Source organism: Lepidochelys kempii, chromosome 1, assembly GCF_965140285.1.
Source record: "Lepidochelys kempii isolate rLepKem1 chromosome 1, rLepKem1.hap1, whole genome shotgun sequence".
Lineage (NCBI taxonomy): Eukaryota > Metazoa > Chordata > Testudines > Cheloniidae > Lepidochelys > Lepidochelys kempii.
This window is the reverse complement of record NC_136380.1, coordinates 243,028,649-243,050,529: the sequence shown is the minus strand read 5'-3', so window position 1 is coordinate 243,050,529 and position 21,881 is coordinate 243,028,649. Positions and strand designations below refer to the sequence as shown.

At 42.5% G+C, this 21,881-nt stretch overlaps 1 protein-coding gene across 17 annotated transcripts in view; it reads left to right on the top strand.

Moving 5' to 3' along the window:
- ERC1 (ELKS/RAB6-interacting/CAST family member 1) overlaps positions 1-21,881 on the top strand; it is a 552,070-nt gene that overhangs the window by 3,639 nt on the left and 526,550 nt on the right. For 15 of the 17 annotated variants that reach the window (XR_012155892.1, XR_012155894.1, XM_073320483.2 and 12 more), the window contains exon 2: positions 19,538-20,373. Coding sequence is in view for 14 of the 17 variants with exons in the window: in XM_073320483.2 (XP_073176584.1) it covers positions 19,705-20,373 (669 nt within the window). In the remaining 3 variants the exon portion in view is untranslated. Of the gene's footprint in view, positions 1-19,537; positions 20,374-21,881 lie in introns of those variants that run through there. The other 2 variants (XM_073320553.2, XM_073320577.2) reach the window with 2 other exon arrangements.

Here is a 21,881-nt window from a genome sequence, read left to right as displayed (position 1 = left end):
CTGTTTATATTACAGGAGAAGTGTTATCCAGGAATGCTTTAAAATCTTTTCTAGATGAGAACTAGCACTGTTTCTCTGGCCATGTTATAAACGTTTATTAGGCCCTTATTTCATCAATAACTGGTTAGTGGCATGACTGGCTAAATGTTTACTAACTTGTGAATTTAATCATGGGCTACCCCTCAACTGGCCTCATCTGGCACGCAGTTGTTAGCCCAACACCACAACTAATAGTTTGCCTCAGATTTTAATAAGGGTAATGAGGAATTTAGAAGTAGTATCAGTGTGGCTAATTGGAATGAGGATATGGAGATAGAAATTACCATGTCTGAGGTGGAAGGCAAATGCAAACAGCTTGGGACCAAATCAGGGGGCCCGGATAATTTCCATCCAAGAATATCAGAGGACCAGGCGCATGAAATTGTAAACCCAAGAGCAAGGATTTTAATGAATCTGTAAACTCAGGGGTCATAACTTATTACTGGAGAATTGCTAAGATAGTACCTATTTTTAAGGGGGGGGCGGGAATTATCTGGGAAACTACAGGCTCGTTAGTTTAACCTCAGTTGTATGTAAGATCTTGGAATAGAGGTCCCCAAACTGCAGTGCGTCCCCCTAGGGGGCTGTGGAGGAATGTTTGGGGGGGCGCAGTGGGGCCAGGCCAGCCCCCACGGGAGGTAGGGAGGGAGTGCCACCTGGACCCTCCCTGCCTCCTGCTCTGCTCCGGTCCCACCCCCAGCCTGAGCTCCTGGCTGCAGCTCCATTCCCGGCCCAGGGCCAACGGTGGGAGTGGGTTGGGAGTGGAGCTGGGTCTGGTTGCTGACCCCCATTGCAGCCTGGCTGCGGCTCTGCTCCTGCCCCCAGCTTTGGCCCTTAGTCGCGGCTCCGGCCCCAGCCCACTCCCGGCCCCAGACCCACCTCCAGCTCTGGCCCCAGCCTCGGCCCCCTTACCCATCTGCGACCCCCCCACCCCTGAGCTGTGACCTCCCTCCCTGGCCCCGAGGGGGCACAGACAGTTGTAAGAGAGGGATGACCCTCAAAAGTTTGGGGACTATGGTCTTAGAACAAATTTTGAAAGAGAAAATACTTAAGGACATAGAGGTAAACAGAAATTGGAATAAAATGCAACATGGTTTTACAAAAGGTACATCTTGCCAAACCAACATTATCTCTTTCTTTGAGAAGATAACTGATTTTCTAGAAAAAGGAAAGGCAATAGATTAATCTACCTGGATTTCAATAAGGCATTTGATACAGTTCCACATGGGAAGTTATTAGTTAAATTGGGGAAGATGGGGATTAATACAAGAATTGAAAGGTGGATAAAGAACTGGTTGAAGGGGAGACTACAGCATATTATACTGAGAGGTGACCTGTCAGTCTGCATGGAAGTTACTAGTGGATTTCCTCAGGGATCGGTCTTGGAACCAATCTTGTTTTAACATTTTCATTAATGAACTTTGTGCACAAAGTGGGAATGTGCTAATAAAATTGGCAGATGACAAAAAATTGGGAGGTATTGCCAATCTGGAGGACGGGAATATCATACAAGAAAATCTGGATGACTTTGAAAACTGGAGTAATAGAAATGGGATGAAATTTAATAGTGCAAAGGTCATGCATTTAGGGACTACCAATAAGAATTTTTGCTATAAGATGGGGACATATGAGTTGGAATTGGTGGATGAGGAGAAAGACCTGGGTGTATTGATAGATTGGAGCTCATAGTCGTCCTGCGAATGTGATGTGGCCATGAGAAAGACTAATGTAATCCTAGGATGCATTAGGTGAGATATTTCCAGTAGAGAAAGGGAGTGTTATTACCATTATACAAGGCACTGATGAGACCTCATCTTGAATACTGTGCACTTCTGGTCTCCCATGTTTAAGAAGGATGAATTCAAACTGGAAAAGGTGCAGAGGAAGGCTACTAGGATGATCAGAGGAATGGAAAACCTACCTTCGGAGAGGAGACTTAAGGAGCTTGCTTTGTTTAGCCTAACCAAACAAAGGCTAAGGGGAGATATGACTGCTCTCTATAAATATGTCAGAGGGATAAACACCAGAAAGGAGGAGAAGTTATTTAAGTTAAAGGACAGTGTCGGCAGAAGAATAAATGGATATAATAAACTGGCCATCAGTAAGTTTAGGCTTGAAATTAGACGCAGGTCTCTAACCATCAGAGGAGTGAAGTTCTGGAACAGCAACCCAAGGGGAGAATTGGGGGCAAAAAACCTAACTGGTTTCAAGACTGAGCTTGATAAGTGTATGGAGGGGATGGTATGTTGAGATTGTTTACACTGGCTTGTGGCCTGTCTGCAACTGCTAGTGGCAAATATCTTCAGCGGCTGGAGATGGGACGTAAGATGGGGAGGGCTCTGAGTTACTACAGTGAATTCTTTCCCAAGTGTCTGGCTGGTGGGTCTCACCAACTAGTTTAGGGTCTAACTGATTACCATACTTGGGGTTGGGAAGGAATTTTCCCCAGGTCAGATTGGCAGAGATCCTGGGGTGTTGGATTTTTTTTTTTTTTGTTGTTGCCTTCCTCTGCAGCATGGGGCATGGGTCACTTGCTGGTTTGAACTAGAGTAAATGGTGGAGACTCTAACTTGAAGTCTTAAAAGCATGATTTGAGGATTTCAGTAACTCAGCTAGCAGTTATGGGCCTATTACAGGAGTGGGTGAGTGAGGTTCTGAGGGTTGTGATGTGCAGGAGGTCAGACTAGATGATCACGATGGTCCCTTCTGGACTTTAAGTAGGAGTCATTCCTGTAAGCAATCCAGTACTGGATTATCTCCCTGTGTGGATGAGCTTCCTTAATCATACCATTGTAACCAGTAAATTAAATCATCCCTTCTCCACTTACTGTGTGGGGTGAGGCATCCCACCCTGTACTTTCTTCACATATTGAGGGCATCACTCTGTCAATCTAACCCCTAGAGATTCTTTCCCTATATGTGAGCTATTCCAGAGCTCTTACGTAGCCGTTACCTGGAAGCTATGGGTAGATTTAAAGTATTTAACTTGTTTTGCTGGACAGCATATGTTCACTTTAGTATAGACACATGCAGCTATCCAGATCACAATAATTTCTACAGTGAAGACACTGAGATAGCAAAACCTTGTCTGATGGTGAGATTGAGACCTTGCTGACTCTTCTGGAGTGAAGGAGATTTAGTTTTTGCTAAACGTAAACAGAACGTGTTTCAGGGAAACCTCTAATCATTTTGCTGGAAGCAGGAAGCAGCATACTGCTGACCAGTGATGAGAGGCTATAAAGAGCTTAACAAATAATATTGCTAACATATTATCAATGCTAGAAAACAATATTATTGCTCTTCTTGCAAGTATCTCATGTATCTATGGCTAAGACTGTTTCCTGGTACTATAGTTGGCTTGTCACAGTGCAAATTCAGGAGGTGGCACATATGTTGCTCTGAACAAATGCCTTGTCTACACTAGTAAAAATCAGAGTTATAAATACCTACCTGTGTATATTTACTGGTGGTTAGCAATGGAGGAAGCAATAGTAAGAGCTTAGGCTTGTTTACCGCCATTGGCAACATGAAAAGGAGTACTTGTGGCACCTTAGAGACTAACCAATTTATTTGAGCATAAGCTTTCGTGAGCTACAGCTCACATCCAAGTGAGCTGTAGCTCACGAAAGCTTATGCTCAAATAAATTGGTTAGTCTCTAAGGTGCCACAAGTACTCCTTTTTCTTTTTGCGAATACAGACTAACACGGCTGTTACTCTGAAACCTGTCATTGGCAACATGGTTACAGTTATGATTCTACTGTTGTAGTGAAGAGTTAAGGGTCTACTTCCACCCAGAGAGAGAGAGAAACTGTATCATAATTGCTGAGGAAATATTTCTGTTACTGTGTGTGCACTATGAGAACGAGCTACATGTTGCTGCAAACTTCTAATTGTTGTCCTGATAAAATCCTGCTCTAAAGTTTACCAATCCATTTTGGTGATTAGAAGAGTGAGAATTATTTTAATCGGAGTTAATATCACGGTTTGTTTTCATCCCTGTTTGACTTTCATTATTTATTTGGGTTTTTTTGTTATTGCATCTGCTGTCTTGTCTTGTACATGTTAATTTTATATATCCCGTATTTCATGTTGGTTGGTGCTAAAACTGTGTTAGGGGCTTGACTTCTCCACCCACAACAGTCTGATTCTTAACTAGTGAGTAAGAAGACAGATGCCTCTGGAAGGAGAATTTAAATGACAACTCTAATTTGAATACATTCACCTTATTGTATTTGAGAATAAGCTGACAGTAATAAAATCACCAAGCTAGTGCTTTTGTCCAAGCCTGGAAAGGACACTGAGCACACAACAGTTTCAGCAAGGTAGGAAAGCAGTACTCAGTCTCCTTGTCTTAGCCTGGTATTAATGTATTTTAACAACTGAATTTACATAATGATGAAAACTTGCCTTATTTGTTGGGCACAGGGAAAAGATTATACATTCATTAAATAAGGTGGAGGTATGGTGTGGTCCAAGCTCCAGTTACCAAAAAAAGTTCCAGCCACAATGTGTGTAAAAACAGAATTATAGTGAGCCTTGTTTTGTTCTGAGCTGAATGTCTTTTGGACTAGAAAAGATTTAAACTCAAAAGGTTTTTTAAAAAAAAACCTGAGCTGAGTGTAGCTTTTGTTTTTATAGTATATTTGATTATATAGTGTTTAAGAATAGTAAAAGGTCTAAAGAAAGATGTCCGTTATTAGTAGAAACACCAATCTTTAAAGTGAAAATAGTATGTATCAGGTTATTCCTGATTACACCATATTTTATTGTTAATTCTAATAGATTTCATGATAGAGAATATGTATCTAACACAAGGGTAGAGACCTGAACTGAGCTTTGAGGCAGAACGGGGTTCTGACTTACATATTCAGAGGATTGTGGGTGGTGGGAGTATATTCTGATTTTAGAACAATGCCATTTTCTTCTCATTGCTGTCTTGCTTTAAGCTATGCTTTCCCCTGTGCTGATAAATGAAGGCTATAGGCCTCTCTCCCCATTTTTTCTTAGTATAAATATTCACGGATACAGTAACTAGTTTGAGGAAGTATACAGCAACAAGGTGTAGCTGCTTTGTTTCTGCTATCTGCTAACAAAGACAAGTGACGAATTGGCAAATGGAAAGCAGAGCTGGATCCAGAAAGAGGAGATAAATCAGATTATCATATACTCCAGTTATTTCAGTGTGTGTGGGGAACATCTTACCTTTTATTCTTCTTTAATTAATCTGTCAAATTGGGAGACTGCCTAGGGTGACTGTCATTTGGGGTTACAAAACAAACACTTCTATCACAAGTGATACACAATTGTACTCTTCCTCAGACTGTTAGGGTCAGAATTTGTTGTCCCTTCATGTTAATGAAGCAATGTTATGGCAAATCATGGTCATCTGGAGATCCTCTAACCACATATTTCTTGAGAGATTTCTCTGGGGGAAATGAAAGAAATACAGTCACAAGTCAGATCCCTCCTCCTCACAGTGGTTTTTGTTGGTTGGCTGATGTTTCAGATAAGTGAATTTGAAAAAAAGAAATAACATTCAAATTAAAATAAAAACATAATTTATAAAAGAGATGTGGGAATTGGTGCCAAAGAATTGCATGTCTGGTAAAGATGGATCAATCTTAGTGTGGATGATTGCTATTTTTGTGTCTTCTTTCCTTCTTAATTTTCTTCATGCCTTTCATTCTCTCCTGTTGTCAGGGCCACAGGGATAACTAATATATTTGTTTTGAATGTGATAAATAAGTACAAATACCACTGATGCAACCCCTTGTTTATATAGTATTTTCAGCAAAGGTTGATTTGGAAACATTTCTCAAGACAAACTCCCTTTTTGTCCCTTTCCCAAATTTATTATTCATTAGTTCATTTTAACAAGGAGCAGTGATCCTTCCTCCCTTCTCAATTGAATTAACCCCCCAGATTCTAGAATATAGAAATAAGACAGTTACTGTTAATTCTGTACTTGTGTGCTGTGCACAAGATAATAGCAGGTTTCAGAGTAACAGCCGTGTTAGTCTGTATTCGCAAAAAGAAAAGGAGTACTTGTGGCACCTTAGAGACTAACCAATTTATTTGAGCATAAGCTTTCGTGAGCTACAGCTCACTTCATCGGATGCATACTGTGGAAAGTTTAGAAGACCTTATTATATACACACAAAGCATGCTTTGTGTGTATATAATAAGGTTTTCTAAACTTTCCCATAATAAGGTTGTCTTAACTTTCCACAGTATGCATCCGACGAAGTGAGCTGTAGCTCACAAAAGCTTATGCTCAAATAAATTGGTTAGTCTCTAAGGTGCCACAAGATAATAGCAGTTTATTAGTCTCCTATTCATTTTGGTTGGGACATCTGTAAATTGTGAATTTTGTCTTTTCCTATGGCACTCAGTCACTATGTAGTGAACATTGCTATCTATAAAATGTCTGGAAGTTTTCACTTAAATGGAATTTTTAAAATATTTTTTGGGAAAATCCTTTCCCTGTTTTATTTCCTGACACTCCCTCCCCCCTTTGTTTTTAATTCCAGTATGTAGGCCACTTTCAGAATCGTTCCAGTGACTTCAGTTACATTTCTACCAGGCACCTAGTTCTGAATTGACTAAGATGGTATTGCTTTCCATGGGTCAGGTAATTCAATTCCCATGATTGGTAAAGGGGAATTTCCCTACCCACTAAGCAACACTGAATTAGCTCTTACACCTTCAGTGAGAATGAGAGGTGAAAGTATACATCTGTACGGTAGATATCACATCACTATGGTAGAGCAGATTGTGTGGCATCAGCTATCTTCTGTTACTTGGGAAATTATTTTTCTGTCAGGGACATGAGTTATTTTCATTTTCTAAAGAAGCTATTAATAGTTTGACAAGATGCTGGCTAAGACAAAGAGGAGGCAGTTTCTCAAAGTGTGCCTTCTGGAGTGATTGAGTTACAATCAACACAGCAAAAGTTTTTAGTTTTTAGAGAGGGCATATGTTTTTAGGAAAGTGTTCTAATAAACTGAAATGCATAGGACAATACACTTTCAGTCCCTTTTATTTAGACTTAGCGCTTGTCTATACAAAAGTTTGGGAAAGAGAATCTAAATGAACTAAAGGTGTGAATTTAAAGTGGATTAGTTAAACCACATTAAATTCCTGTGTGGACACTGTCCTTCTGAATTTAAGGGGTTTAAACTGGGTTAAGTTAAATTTACCTGGTTTGAAAACAGTTGTGTACACACGACACAATCTGTCACAAAAAGAAAAGGAGTACTTGTGGCACCTTAGAGACTAACCAATTTATTTGAGCATGAGCTTTCGTGAGCTACAGCTCACTTCATCGGATGCATACCGTGGAAACTGCAGCAGACATATTAACTTCACATTTATTGCAAACTCTGGAGTCCTTCTGCAAAGTGAACTAAGTTTGCTGCAAATTGTATTAGTTCTGTGTGTTTGTGTGGACACAATGCTGTTGTGCGCTATTTTGGCATGTGTCCAGCAACTATCGCACACTACGGTGCGAATGACAGTTACTGACCTTTCTCTTTATCTGCGTGCTCTCCTGTGCTTTGGTATTAAGTTGCCAGGATGTCCCTGTCATAGTTGAGGGCAAAAGTACCTCTGTTGCCCCTCTGGTCCAGCAAGGACATGTACTTCTAGGCTTCTGGCTCCTCAACTGTTACCTCTCTTGGGTGGAGATCCATGTCTCTCTCCCTTCTAAATGTTTTTTTTCCAGGCTGCACAGTTCCCTGCGCACACTTATTCCCAGCTAGCCAGACTACTTAAACAGGCCAGTGTGTGTGTGCTTTGCTTTCTCTTCAGAGGCTATAAACATAACTGGCCACAATTAAGTTACCCACATAGCTCTTTATAAGCAAGCACATTTATTCTTTAGGAGAAAACATTAAAGAGAAAATATATTAAAAACAATAAAAGAACCTACATACATGCTAATAAGCTTGCCGGAGCTCACCCCCTCAGCTCTAGCAGGGACATGGGCAGGAGCCAGTCCTTTGGACCCTATAATGGGGTTTACTGTGGTTACAAGTTCATAACAGCCATAGCATAGAACAAATGCCCAGACTGCACAGCTCAGCCCATACCCTGTTTTTTTTTTAATACAGCTTGGGACTTTGATCTCCAGCCTTTGGGAACAGGTGATCAGCAGAAAATGGTGCTCTCTTCAGGGCATAGATTCAAAAGTTTGGACTGCTAAATATCTGGTGGAAGGCATTTGGAGTCACCTCCCCCTAGATATTTCCCAGGAATTTCACTTTGCATACATTGTCCCAAAAAATCATTCTTTGAACCATTGTTCAATATAGTCCTTTGGTTATCCTGACCCACAATAAATATAACCTTGGCATTTAATACAATGGACTCAAATATGTAAATAAACTTAGTTCAGTAAGGTTTTTCAAGGATACTTCAGGAAATGGCCACATTTGTCACAGTGCCCTCCACCATTTAAAAGCTGTCATAGGGCCAGATTTTGCCCATTTACTCCTGGATTCCACTGTGTCAACATTGCTGTGATACCACTATAGAAGCCCCATAGCATGCTTTGCACAGCTGAATGGAGGTGTGCTGAGACAATGGTTCTCATCGCTATCTGAGATGAAGCATCAGTACTGGAAGCTCTTGTGAACAGAACAAAAATAAAGATTTGTTTGTGGACATTGCAAAGCAGATGACTGGGGTGGCGAACAGTGCTGGATAAAGAGCAAGCAGCTCAGAAAGACGTATATTAAAATTAGCAATGACAGAAAAATATCCAGCTGGGCATATATAGCTTGTCCAGTTCTGGAGGAACTGGGCACGATTTTACATAACTACGTAACCACCCAACACAGAAGAGTTTTGGAACCTGCTGCCTTTTCTCTTCCCCTCCTTCCTCACCTCCTCCTTCGCCCCCCACCACGGATGACTAGCAAGACTACGAGGGAATAAGCACAAGGAGGCCAGTGAGGAGCTGTCCCCTAACTGTCAGAATCTCCTGGGGACTGAGGTCCCAGGTAGAAAGCCAACCCGATTCCTGTCCTGCAGCAATGAGCCTGAATCCTAGCCAGAAATCGAGACCAGGACCCAAGAGGCAGATCATCTGGCAGGAACTATGGTGTGTAAGTGTGTAAATCTTTACAATTTATTATTATTGTGCTGCCATGCTAGATTCTGTTATGGGTGTCTCATGGCCTCAGCTATATTAGGTGGATGTGAGCTAAAATCCTTTGAGTCTCCAGTCCTGCCTCCCTTCTTTTCTCACACTGTCTGCTTGGCTCTCCTACAAGTGTTTCCAAGTTGGCAGCTGCTCCACCTGGTAATTTCCCTTTGTCATATGCTAAAGTATTGACTACTGACTATTTTGAATACCGTGGAGGGCAAATACCCATCTACTTATTTTCCTTCTCAAATGCTCTTCCTCCCCTTTGCTCCCACCCTCCCCACAAAGCGTCCCCGAACAATTCCTGTTTGTCATCTCAAAATGGTGTCTGGCGGCATGGTGCAGCTGCAACCTCCATCGCACTCGCCTTCTGCAGCAGATTCAATGTGGGCAAAATTCACTGAGAGGGTTACAGGAAAAGTTTGGTTAGTATTCTCAGTTTACGTGTGGTACGCATGGATATTACATGCCTGTAAAGATACAAAAATTACTGCTCCCCGCTGAGGTACAAATGCCCTGTAACAAGCATTCTTATGGGGGAAGAATTGACTATCAATGCAGAATCCTATTTATTTTTCTCTGTACTTTCTGCAGGGGAGATAAAGCAGAATCTAAGACTAAGAAATTGCTCAATATTTGTCAGGATGTTATGGGGGATAGCCAAATGGTGACTTCCCCCTGGTAAAGCTCGCAACTCCTTTTTACTCCTGCAGCATTTCGGGGGGTGGGGGGCAATAAACTTCACAGCATATCATGCTGACCTACCCTTTTCCTTTTTGAATAAGGCCATTCTTTGCCTCCTAGTCACTGGTCTCAGTGTAATGTCCTTGAGAGTCAGGACAGCCTAAAGGGGTTAATTACCCAGTTCGCATCCAGAAATGCTGCCCCCTGCTTGCCCTAGCCCATACCCATCCAATACCATGTAAGCACCTCCAAGGCACAACACAACTGCAAAGCCAGACAAGATACATAATTCCCATCCCCAGCCTCCAAACCATAATGGCAAACCCAAACAGCATATATTGCACAAACACGTCAGTGCACCGAGCACTATCCTTACCACCTCCGAGGATCCAGAATCTCAGGAAGGTAAAGTCACAAATGTATATTAAAAAACGCTATTATAGCTTGTTTGGAATATGACCAATTACAGCCTTTCTTTTCTTGCTTTCACAGCCAGCACACTTGCAGTTGCATGACCGTCAAGACCAGGGCCTCTGTTGATGGCTGAGTGGCTGACCAACCCGAGGAGACGAAAACTTGGGACAAAATATTGTGGATCTCATTACAGAATCTTAAATAAAAATAAAAAATAGCAGAGACATGGAGGCAATATTGGTGGCCAGAGAGGTCGATCTCCCAAGAGATTGTGACAGTGGCCAAGGATAGTGTGGTAGTTGCCAGGGAATGTATTACCATGGCCAAAGAGAGTGGAAAAAAGAGGGAGATACAGTATTGAACTCATAGGTTCAATACTAAGCCAAAATGCTGTACTTAAAAGCATATTGCTGTTGGGGTAGCAGACACAGCTGTCCTGTAAACCAGGATTCAGCCATGTTCTTCAGCCCCTGGACAATACACAATACTAAAAATTATAGAAGATTAGGTTTGGAAGAGACCTCAAGCGGTCATCTAGTCCAACCCCCTACTCAAAGCAGGACCAACACCAACTAAATCCTCCCAGCCAGGGCTTTGTCAAGCCGGGCCTTAAAAACCTCTAAGGATGGAGATTCCACCACCTCCCTAGGTAACTCATTTCAGTGCTTTACCACCCCTCCTAGTGAAATAGTGTTTCCTAATATCCGACCTAGACCTCCCCCACTGCAATCTGAGACCATTGCTCCTTTTTCTGTCATCTGCCACCACTGAGAACAGCCTAGCTCCATCCTCTTTGGAAACCCCCTTCAGGTAGTTGAAGGCTGCTATCAAATCCCCCCTCACTCTTCTGCAGACTAAATAAGCCCAGTTTCCTCAACCTCTCCTCATAAGTCATGTGTTCCAGCCCCCTGATCATTTTCGTTGACCTCTGCTGGACTCTCCAATTTGTCCACAGTACTCCAGATGTGGCCTCACCAGTGTCAAATAGAGGGGAATAATCACTTCCCTTGATCTGATGGCAGTGTTCCTACTAATGTAGCCTAATATGTCATTAGCCTTCTTGGCAACAAGGGCACACTGCTGACTCGTATCAAGCTTCTCATCCACTGTAATCCCCAGGTCCTTTTCTGCAGAACTACCACTTAGCCAGTTGGTCCCCAGCCTGTAGTGGTGCATGGGATTCTTCCGTCCTAAGTGCAGGACTCTGCACTTGTCCTTGTTGAACCTCATTAAATTTCTTTTGGCCCAATCCTCCAATTTGTCTAGATCACTCTGAACCCTATCCCTACCCTCCAGCGTATCTACCTCTCCTCCCAGCTTAGTGTCATCTGCAAACTTGCTGAGGGTGCAATTCATCCCATAATCCAGATCATTAATAAAGATGTTGAAGAAAACTGCCCCAGGACCAACCCCTGGGGCACTCTGGCTTGATACCGGCTACCAACTAGACATCGAGCCATTGAGCCGGACAATCTAGCCAGCTTTCTATCCACTTTATAGTCCATTCATCGAATCCATACTTTTTTAACTTGCTGGCAAGAATACTGTGGGAGACCATATCAAAACCTTTGCTAACATCAAGATATATCACGTCCACTGCTTTCCCCATATCCACAGAGCCAGTTATCTCCTCGTAGAAGGCAATCGGGTTGGTCAGGCATGATTTGGTGAATCCATGTTGACTGTTCCTGATCACCTTCCTCTCCTCTAAGTGCTTCAAATGGTTTCCTTGAGGACCTGCTCCATAATTTTTCCAGTGATTGAGGTGAGGCTGACCTGTCTGTAGTTCCCCAGGTTCTCCTCCTTCCCTTTTTAAAAGATGGGCACTGTATTTGCCTTTTTCCAATTGTCCAGGACCTCCCCTGGTTGCCGTGAGTTTTCAAAGATAATGGCCAATGCCTCTGTAGTCACATCAGCCAATTCCTTCAGCACCCTCGGATGCATTAGATCTGTACCCATGGACTTGTGCATGTCCAGCTTTTCTAAATGGTCCTTAACCTGTTCTTTCACCACTGAGGGCTGCTCACCTCCTCCCCATACTGTGTTGCCCAGGACAGAGGTGTGGGAGTTGACCTTGTCTGTGAAGGCTGAGGCAAAAAAAGCATTGAGTACTTCAGCTTTTTCCACATCACCTGTCACTAGGATGCGTCCCCCTTTCATTAAGGGTCCCACACTTTCCCTTTTTCTTTTTGGTAACATACCTGTAGAAACCATTCTTGTTACCCTTCACATACCTTGTTAGCCGCAACTCCAGTTGTGTTTTGGCCTTCCTGATTACACTCCTGCATACTTGACCAGGGAGGAGTATATGAATATTGCTCATCTGTCCAAGTTTCCACTTCTTGTAAGCTTCCTTTTTGTGTTTAAGCACACTGAAGATTTCACTGTTAAGCCAAGCTGGTCGCCTGCCATATTTGCTATTCTTTCTGCACATTGGGATGGCTTGTCCCTGCGCCCTCAATAAGTCTTCTTTCCCCCTCATATTAGCCTCCAGGGGGATCCTACCCATCAGTTCCCTAAGGTAGTCTATCTGGTTTTCTGAAGTCCAGGGTCCATATTTTGCTACTCTCCTTTCTTCCTTTTGTGAGGATTCTGAACTCAATCATCTCATGATCACTGCTGCCCATGTTGACCAGGAATACAAGTAACTCCTCCCTGCTATTCCATAGCAGCCATGCTCCCAGCGGCCATTCCCTTCGCAGAGTGAACAGACAACAATTGCAGCTGGACGTGCAGCTCTTTTGAGCTCTCTAGCACCTCTGATAACTTCGAGCTGAATCATCCAACCTGTTAGCCAGGATATATTTATGGTGTATGGCACACCACATTAATATGTATTCAGGACTGACATTAACTACAACTGTGAATTGTATTTCTTTTCCCAGAATGCTGGTCATTCATGCTAAGGTATATCCCATAACACTGCAATAGCTGAACTTTTCTCTTGGCACAGGCAAATACAGAACTAGTCAGAAACAAAATGTATGAATAGTATGTCTTGGTACAGGTAGGAGGTGCCTCCACACCCCAATAACCCCTGGAATGTGGTATCCAAAACAAAGGTAAGGGAGGTACAGGAAAAACAAGTACAGACTGGTGGGTGATGTATACCGTGCTCTCAAACTTGTAAGCAACTGTGCTGTACATATAGGTAATCCTAGATGCCTATTTTTGAAGGAGACCTTCCATGTAAGGTTAGTGCTGCGAGATCGCTTCCCAGAAAGCGTGGTATGTGTGTCTCCATTTCATGCTGTAATTCCTTGTTTTTGGCTAGTAAGCTGACTAAGTTTGGCAGTTGGTTTTCAGATATTTAAAATATCAAACCATAACTGGTAATTGGCTATACCTAGTTAACAACCCCCAGAAGTACCATGAACAAGAAGAGGCGTTGGCAAGGCATATACTTGCCTGTCACTTTAACTGGTTTTCCAGGTTACTTCAACTTTCCTTCCCCCTATAATTTTAGAACATAAGAATGGCCATATTGGGTCAGACGAAAGGTCCATCCAGCCCAATATCCTGTCTACCGACAGTGGCCAATACCAGGTGCCCCAGAGGGAGTGAACCTAACAGGTAACGATTTAGTGATCTCTCTCCTGCCATCCATCTCCACCCTCTGACAAACGGAGGCTAGGGACACCATTCCTTACCCATCCTGGCTAATAGCCGTTAATGGACTTAACCTCCATGAATTTATCCAGTTCTGTTTTAGTTAAATAGTTATAGTTCTAGCCTTCGCAACCTCCTCAGGCAAGGAGTTCCACATGTTGATTGTGCACTGAGTTCTGTGCTTTGTTCTGCCCTTTACTGCACAGTTGCACTTTCAGTTTTAGCTTCACTGTTTTAAAGGTTTGTTTACAGTTGTTAATTAATATATTTGTTTTAAAATATATTTTCATATTCAAAATTATTTTATTATTGGTTCAATTAAAAGGTAACGTTGCTATATTGGTTGGAATGTGTTTTGTTTTTTTTCCCTGTTTCCAATCTATTCTACTAACAGCACCACTTTCCTTTCAAACAACCAAATGCACACTCCCCTACTACTGTGTGTTTGCTGAGTTGGTAGAAAAAAATTCTTTCTGTCTAAGTGGCCTGAGAATGGTTTCATTAACCAGGGAAGCAGAGGTTAATTTGCGTCTTCTAAGATAATTGGAACAACCTCCCCATTATTAATGTCTACAGTGATCCTGGGGGCAAATACAGTAACTCCTCACTTAAAGTCATCCTGGTTAACGTTGTTACGTTGCTGATCAATTAGAGAACATCGCCTTTAAAGTTGCGCAATGCTCCCTTATAATGTTGTTTGGCAGCTGCCTGCTTGGTCCACTGCTTACAGGAAGAGCAGCCCGTTGCAGCTAGCTGGTGGGGGCTTGGAACCAGGGTGGACCTGCAGCCCCCATCAGCTCCTCGCTCCCCTAAGTTCCCTGTGTTATGATTTCAACATCTGTAACTGGGCAAGTTCTTCTCCCGGCATGGGGTCTTTACCAGATAGTCATGGATGCTTCTTGATTGTCAACACCTCTGTGAGTTTTTATGTTGCCACTACAAAGGTATCCTCACAATCCATGTGCAGCACTTCTGCTTACAGTGTCCTTCGACCTCAGCCCTCCTCTCCAGGGAGAGGAAGTGATCTCATCAGCCAGAGACCTGGCTTCCCCAGGGCTCTGCTAGCCCCCTCTCCGCCTTTAGATGCTTTTTAACTATCTTCTCAGTTGATGGGATAATTAGCCCCTTAGCTCTGATTAGGTAATTAGGTCGCCTGTTCCCGAACATGGCTTTTCTGGGGGAGCTAGTTAGTGTCTAAAGGACCAGAGTGCTCGGTCAGCTGCTGGCTGTCAGCACTCTGTCACAACATTCCTTTTCTCTTTTCTGGGGGATGATGGGACTTATGAGGGGTCCAGTCACTAGCCCTGTTTTTTCAGTACTTTCAGGCAGGACAAGTTCTGGAGAACATTGATATTCTTGTGATCCCAGACTAGAAATGTGAACTTCTGTTCCAGGCCAGAGGAGGACAGCCATCTATGCTAAGGAGATATTTAGGCATCTATTGAGTGGCCAACACATCTTGGAATGGAGGGGGCTCATGAGTTGCAGAGGTGGCCCTGAAAGTTTTCCCTGCCCTGGAAAGTACCTGAGCATCTGGACTTCCTATTACTTTAGAAGTATGCTTGTGTCACCAGCCAGCAATGGTTGAAAATTCATGGTAAAATCAGTAAGATGCTGATTTAGCATGGAGATGCAGTACAGCCTCCTCACTAGCATCTTGCATCTGTGCACAAACCTGACTGACTGCCAGCCATGGGGACTCCTAATACAGCCGGCCAGCCATCCTCTTCTCTAATTTGGACTCTCACACGGGTTTTGTTTGAACTCATAACAGCCAAGTTGTTTTGGGACTCAGTTTATAGGCATTCTGGGTGAATATGGGAGTGGCTGATTTATGAGGTGTGCTGTATTATTAGACTGCTGTTAGTTGTGGAGTCCAACCCATACTTCTAACAATCAGAGAGTAACAAGTAAAATATTTAGTAACTCCTTGTTTAACTTTTTTCCTCTTTTGTTGTGTCCATCCTGAATCCCACATGGTGTGGGGAGGAAAAGTGGGGGGAATGCTAGAGGAATGGTGTGGCTTCCACCCTGAACAGAAGCACACCAGCACCCTGATTTGCATTAATAACTTAATAGGGTCATAAGCTGGAAATCTATCCCATCCATATATCAATAAGAAACAACAGAGTGGCAGAAACTTACCGGGCTCTTGTTCTAGCGTTTGTTCCTGGTGCCTGTTCTGTAGTGGGCCCCTGCGCAGGGCTGTCCTCAAACAGCGCCTTCTACTACAGACCCAGGATTTGCTGTAGCTGCTCCAGCTGCATAGCTATTCAGTTATTGGCCTCAACACCAGTGTCACCTCTTGCCCTGCATCTGATGGCTGGTTGTCCTGTGGCATTGTCTGTGCCTAGGGGATCATAAGGGTGCCATTCTTGCTCAGCAGATTGTCAGGCATCACTGTGCACCCACTGCTTGTTACGATTCCCAGTACCCCATCAAATTCTTTGTGAAAGGGACAGGAAGATGGGTATTTCAGAGGTGCTGTTAGAATCTTTGACTTTTCAGTAATTTGGCTTCAGCCACTTGATTTGCTTTCTGCATTTTTCTGCGGTCTGATCAATTCCCAAAACCACCAGCTGCTCAAATATAGCTTTGTAGATCTGATAATTTCTTGTACTCTTAATGAAAATGAATATCTTTCTTGCTTTGTGCCAGAGGTTAACCAGAATCCATCTGTGTTCTGGCCAGCTAGCAATATGCTTGATGCAAGACTTAGAGTTGGCCATAGGTAGTACACACAAGGGTTAACCGTTTCCAAATGAGTGGTGGGTGTGGGTGTGTAAATGAAGGGTTAAATGCTGAGCAGCTACATTTGAACCAGGTGGTTTCTTCTGAAGTGAGTGGGAAGGTTTGTGATGGAAGGGCTGAGGAAAACAGCTCTAGAGAACTGTTGGATAGTGTTGGTGGAATCTCCAAACCTGAATCTGGTGACCTGAATTTGATCTGCATCCACACTGCAAACTGCTGGGCTTTGTCCCATGTCACAGCAGGACTTGGGCTCTGACCCACCTCCCTAGCAGGGTCTGCGGGCCTGAGTTAGACTGGTTTCTGTGTCGATGGAAGGGTTTTTAAATTTTAAATCTGAGTCAGAGCCTGGGTTTAGTGTGCTATGTGGGCATACTCTTAAGTGGCCTTAATTAGGTATAGCTCAGATGAACCATATTAAGGCCATTTCAGTTCTGAATGAGCGGGTCCACACATATTTAGTGTGGTTTGATTAATCTGCTTTAAATTCACACCTTTAGTTAGTTTGGATTAATTTTCCTGAGGCCTCATGTGGACAAGCCCTCAATGAATGTGCTTCTTATAGTGTTTTGGAAATAGTATAATCTGATTTGCATGCCCTTATCCAATGTGGCAGAGCAGGAATGAATAAACTAGTAGTCCAGACACTGAAGATGACTTAATCAAACTGATTTTTTGTCAAGTTCTTGTGCAAACAAATTGGCTACTTTGCTGTTTTATTTCAAGATCTAGAGCATAGTCTCTTGACAATTGACCAGCCTAATTTTATGACACTGTAGACTTTACTGTGAAAGGGAAGAATCCTCCTCTGATTCACATGGGAATAAGTGAACTAAGAAGGCTTTTCCATCTCTAATTCCTGACTTCAAAAAAAAAAAAAATCCATGGGCTACCATGTTTTGGTTTTGGCACCCAAATAGCTTACTGTGTTATAAACTGCATTCACTTTTTTTCTGTGCCTGAGCTTTTAGCCAGGATGGGCAGGAATGGTGTCCCTAGTCTCTGTTTGCCAGAAGCTGGGATTGCGTGACAGGGCGTGGATCACTTTATGATAACCTGTCTGTTCATTCCCTTTGGGGCACCTGCCATTGGCCACTGTTAGAGGACAGGATACTGGGCTTGATGGACCTTTAGTCTGACCCAGTATGGCCGTTCTTATGTTCTTTTAAAGTAAGCTTTAGCAATGCCAACTTAGTGCATCAGCCAACTGTTCAGATACATTGTGATCACTTGTTCAAGAAAGGGTTCAAGTGAACAAATACTTTCACACCTATTCACAATTTTGCTAGCAGTAGTTAGTGAACAGGACTTGAAAAACAGTCCATAGAGCAAGGTAAAAATTTCCTGTGCTATTGCCCCTTCTGAAATACAAAGGAAACAGCAGTATACTGTTTGTAAATTGTAATTTAACTTTCTATTTTTAAAATGTGATTCACTGCCTCTTGTTTTTTGTTGTTCCTTTTTCTGCCTTTAGTCCACTTTTTTCTTCTTTCCCTTAACAGTTCGTAGTTTATTTTCTTTGCATTGTTTTCAGTGTATGTTCCCTCTTTTTCTTCTCTTTACCTTTACCTTGTTATCTTTTCCCATATTAAGTTTTGTAACTCACCTATAATTTTTTCTCTTTCTATTTATCCAAGCATCTCCTTTAGTACCATATTCTCTCTCTTAACTTATCCCATCAGTCTCTTCCATCTGCTCAACCAGAAATATCACCTCATCACAAAACATATCTTCACTGATGGGACTTGGAAATTTAGTCAGACACATTGTAGCCAGAGGACCAAACATACTGGCCAAAAATAGGGTGGAAGGGGAAGGGAAGGGGCAGGGCAGTGTCCAGGTGAGAGTCATAGAATGGTAGGACTGGAAGGGACCTCACGAATTAGCTTGCCCGCACGTGATCTGCTTGGAAGGAGGAAGGTGCTGTCCTTGCACCCTTCTCAGGTGCTCCATCTTTATCAGCCTCTGGCTAGTTGATGTGTAATAAACTTGATCTGCTTTCCCTACATTTTCTGCAGTCTCCTCATATCTGCTGAAAGAAAGACGGAACACTGTTGGCTTTATTCTCCCCTTTCCCTGAGTTGCTCCAAGGATGATGGTGGGGGATCTGCTTTCCTTATCATGCCTTGTTGTTTGTGGAGGGAGTCCTCACAGCATAATAGTTCTAGTGTCTGCATCTATTGCTGCTTAGAGCTTCACTGGCAGCAATGACTTGACTCTTGTCAGTGTCACTGCTGACCACAGAGTTCTGAATGGCGGCAGTGTAGACGGATAAGACTCTCTCTGAGGAGTGACCGAGGCCCTGGAACTGTCTGCAAGTGAATTTAAAAAAACAGCACTGCATTAGTTTACACTAGGTTCATATTTGGAGGATCATTTTTACAGCCATGGGGTCTAGAGACTTTATTTTTAAATGAAATCTCAAGTTGCAGAACCTGAGGCACTTGCCTGAGAAAGATTCATATTTGTCGAGTGGGTTCAAGTTTGTTTATGAAATTGAGTTTCCTGACAGAAGCTACAGTTTAGGGAGGGAGGGGAGCAATTTGAAAGGGGAAAAAGATTAGATTGTTCTTTTGGAGTTTAGACCATGCCCATAGCAAAATAAACGGTCTGAAAAATGATGGAGGCATCTCTTTTGGGTTTGTCATTTTACAGTGATGACAGCATAGAGAAAGAACCTATAACCATAAAACTCACTTTAAGTTTGATTATTGAGGTTTTGAAAAATTACATTTTTGACAGCTGTAACTAGTTGGAAGTATTATGGAGCAATTGGGAAGTAACTAATAGAGGACACTTTCCACTTGTGTGGGTCAAAGTGGAGATATATATATTTTGAGATATTGGGTATTGAATGTGTGTTTTTTGTTTTTTGTTTTTTTTAATTGATACAGATATAATCTCGAACACCATGAGTACGTGACTTCAGAAATGGACAACTGGATCTATTATAAATTGTGATTGGCCTTAAGCTGACTTGCAACCATAGAAAAACCTCACAGTATCTCTATCTCATTCCTGCTTGACACCTATATAGTCACCTCACGCCACCAGTTCAATCATGTATGGAAGTGCTCGGTCAGTTGGTAAAGTTGAACCAAGCAATCAGAGTCCTGGGCGTTCACCAAGGTTGCCAAGATCACCGCGCTTAGGTCATCGTCGAACCAACAGCACAGGTGGGAGCTCTGGAAGCAATGCTGGGGGTGGGAGTGGGAAAACACTTTCCATGGAAAATATTCAATCCTTAAATGCTGCCTATGCCACATCTGGCCCTATGTATCTAAGTGACCATGAGAACGTGGGTGCCGACACCCCTAAAAGCACCATGACTCTTGGCCGATCCGGGGGGCGGCTGCCTTATGGTGTTAGGATGACTGCTATGGGTAGCAGCCCCAATATTGCCAGTAGTGGGGTTGCCAGTGATACTATTGCATTTGGAGACCACCACCTCCCTCCAGTGAGCATGGCATCCACTGTGCCTCACTCACTGCGCCAGGCCAGGGATAACACTATAATGGATCTGCAGACACAGCTCAAAGAGGTGCTACGAGAAAATGATTTGTTACGCAAGGATGTGGAGGTGAAAGAAAGCAAGCTGAGCTCCTCCATGAACAGCATCAAGACCTTCTGGAGTCCTGAGCTAAAGAAGGAGAGAGCCTTAAGAAAAGATGAAGCTTCAAAAATCACCATTTGGAAGGAGCAGTATAGAGTGGTACAGGAAGAAAACCAGGTAAGTTATGCAAGGTCATTGTTGAACTTTGTGTGTGTGTGTGTGTGTGTGTGTGTGTGTGTGTGTGTGTAGGACTGAATCAGTGGGTTGTTTCTGTTTTACTCTTGGACTCTACATTGGATTCCACCTCTAAGTTAGTTAGGTAGAATGGGTTGGGGGCTTTCCCTAGGTAATGGAAGAAGTTTTAAAAAAAATAAGTATTTTCAAACCATAATGCTACTTGTTGAACAAAATTCTACGCTAGCAGAATACCAAGCCCTCTGAGCATGGGTCACCTGTTGTGCTGTTGGGTGTCATGTAGTATTTGGGTGTGGATTGATATTAACCAGTTAATTTATTTCCCTTTAAATATCAGGTTATTCTTAATTGATCTTTATTGATATTTCTGTAGTGCTTATTGCTGTAATATCTGAAGCATTTTATGTGTTTATGTGTGTTAAAAAAAGTATCAGTTCCTAACAGAGGGTACTGTTCAACTTCTGCTGAATATTGTCTAAGTGAAGCCAAAGTGTATTTGGTATCATTTTAGAAACTGGCTAAAAATTGCAGGTCTGGGGATTTCTGAAATGGTTCTGAACAGTTTGTCCTTGGCTGTGCTTGCTGTTATACTTTATTCAGCACTTGTTCAGCTGCACCTGTTGTCAGCAATGGAGTACAACTTCTAGTATAGACAAGGTTGGAGTGCCTGACAAGATTAGATACATCATTTACCTCAAATAAGTTAGCACTCAACTTTTAGCTTTAAGCTGGCTTCTTATCGGTAGTTTGTGCCTATTTGATGCCTTCTGCCATTGGTGTTTTATGACAAATATGTGATTTTTTTTTTTGTTTTGTTTTAGCGTGATAATGCAATCTGTCCATATTTACACAAACTAAATCAAACCATTTGGGCTGCAGCCATTTAACAACAGTTAACCTCTGATTTAGTAGGGCAGACTGGACCTTAAACTTTCTGTGCTGCAGTTTTACTCATTTGTAATGACTTGTCCAGCTATAAAGTGAATCAGCGGTAGAGAATTTTAGGAATCTAGATTTATCTTCTGGCACCCATAAAGATCAACTTTTCATTTAGGGGGTATTGGGGTTTGTTCTACTGGGCCAGAGGTGTTAACAAAAGCAATTCACTGTCCAGCATTAAACAGTTTTAAACATGGTTTGGGGTTTGGTATACAGAGGCCTCAGCCTGGTTAGTACTATGGTACACATATAATTCAAAATACTTTTGAACTTTTATTAAAGACACAGAAAAGGAAAAGCAGTTTGAAATGTAAAGTGTTAAATAAGGATTTCATTTTAACAGTATCCCCTGTTCCCCTTTCCTTTAGCTGGAAAGAGTTTTTAGAAGGAAATTTGCTTGACAGTCTCTAAGGCCTGGTCTACGCTGCAGGGAATAATCGATCTAAGTTACGCAACTTCAGCTACGTGACTAACGTAGCTGAAGTTGACATACTTAAACCTACTCACTGCAGTGTCTTCACTGCTGTGAGTCGACTGCTGCCGCTCCCCCG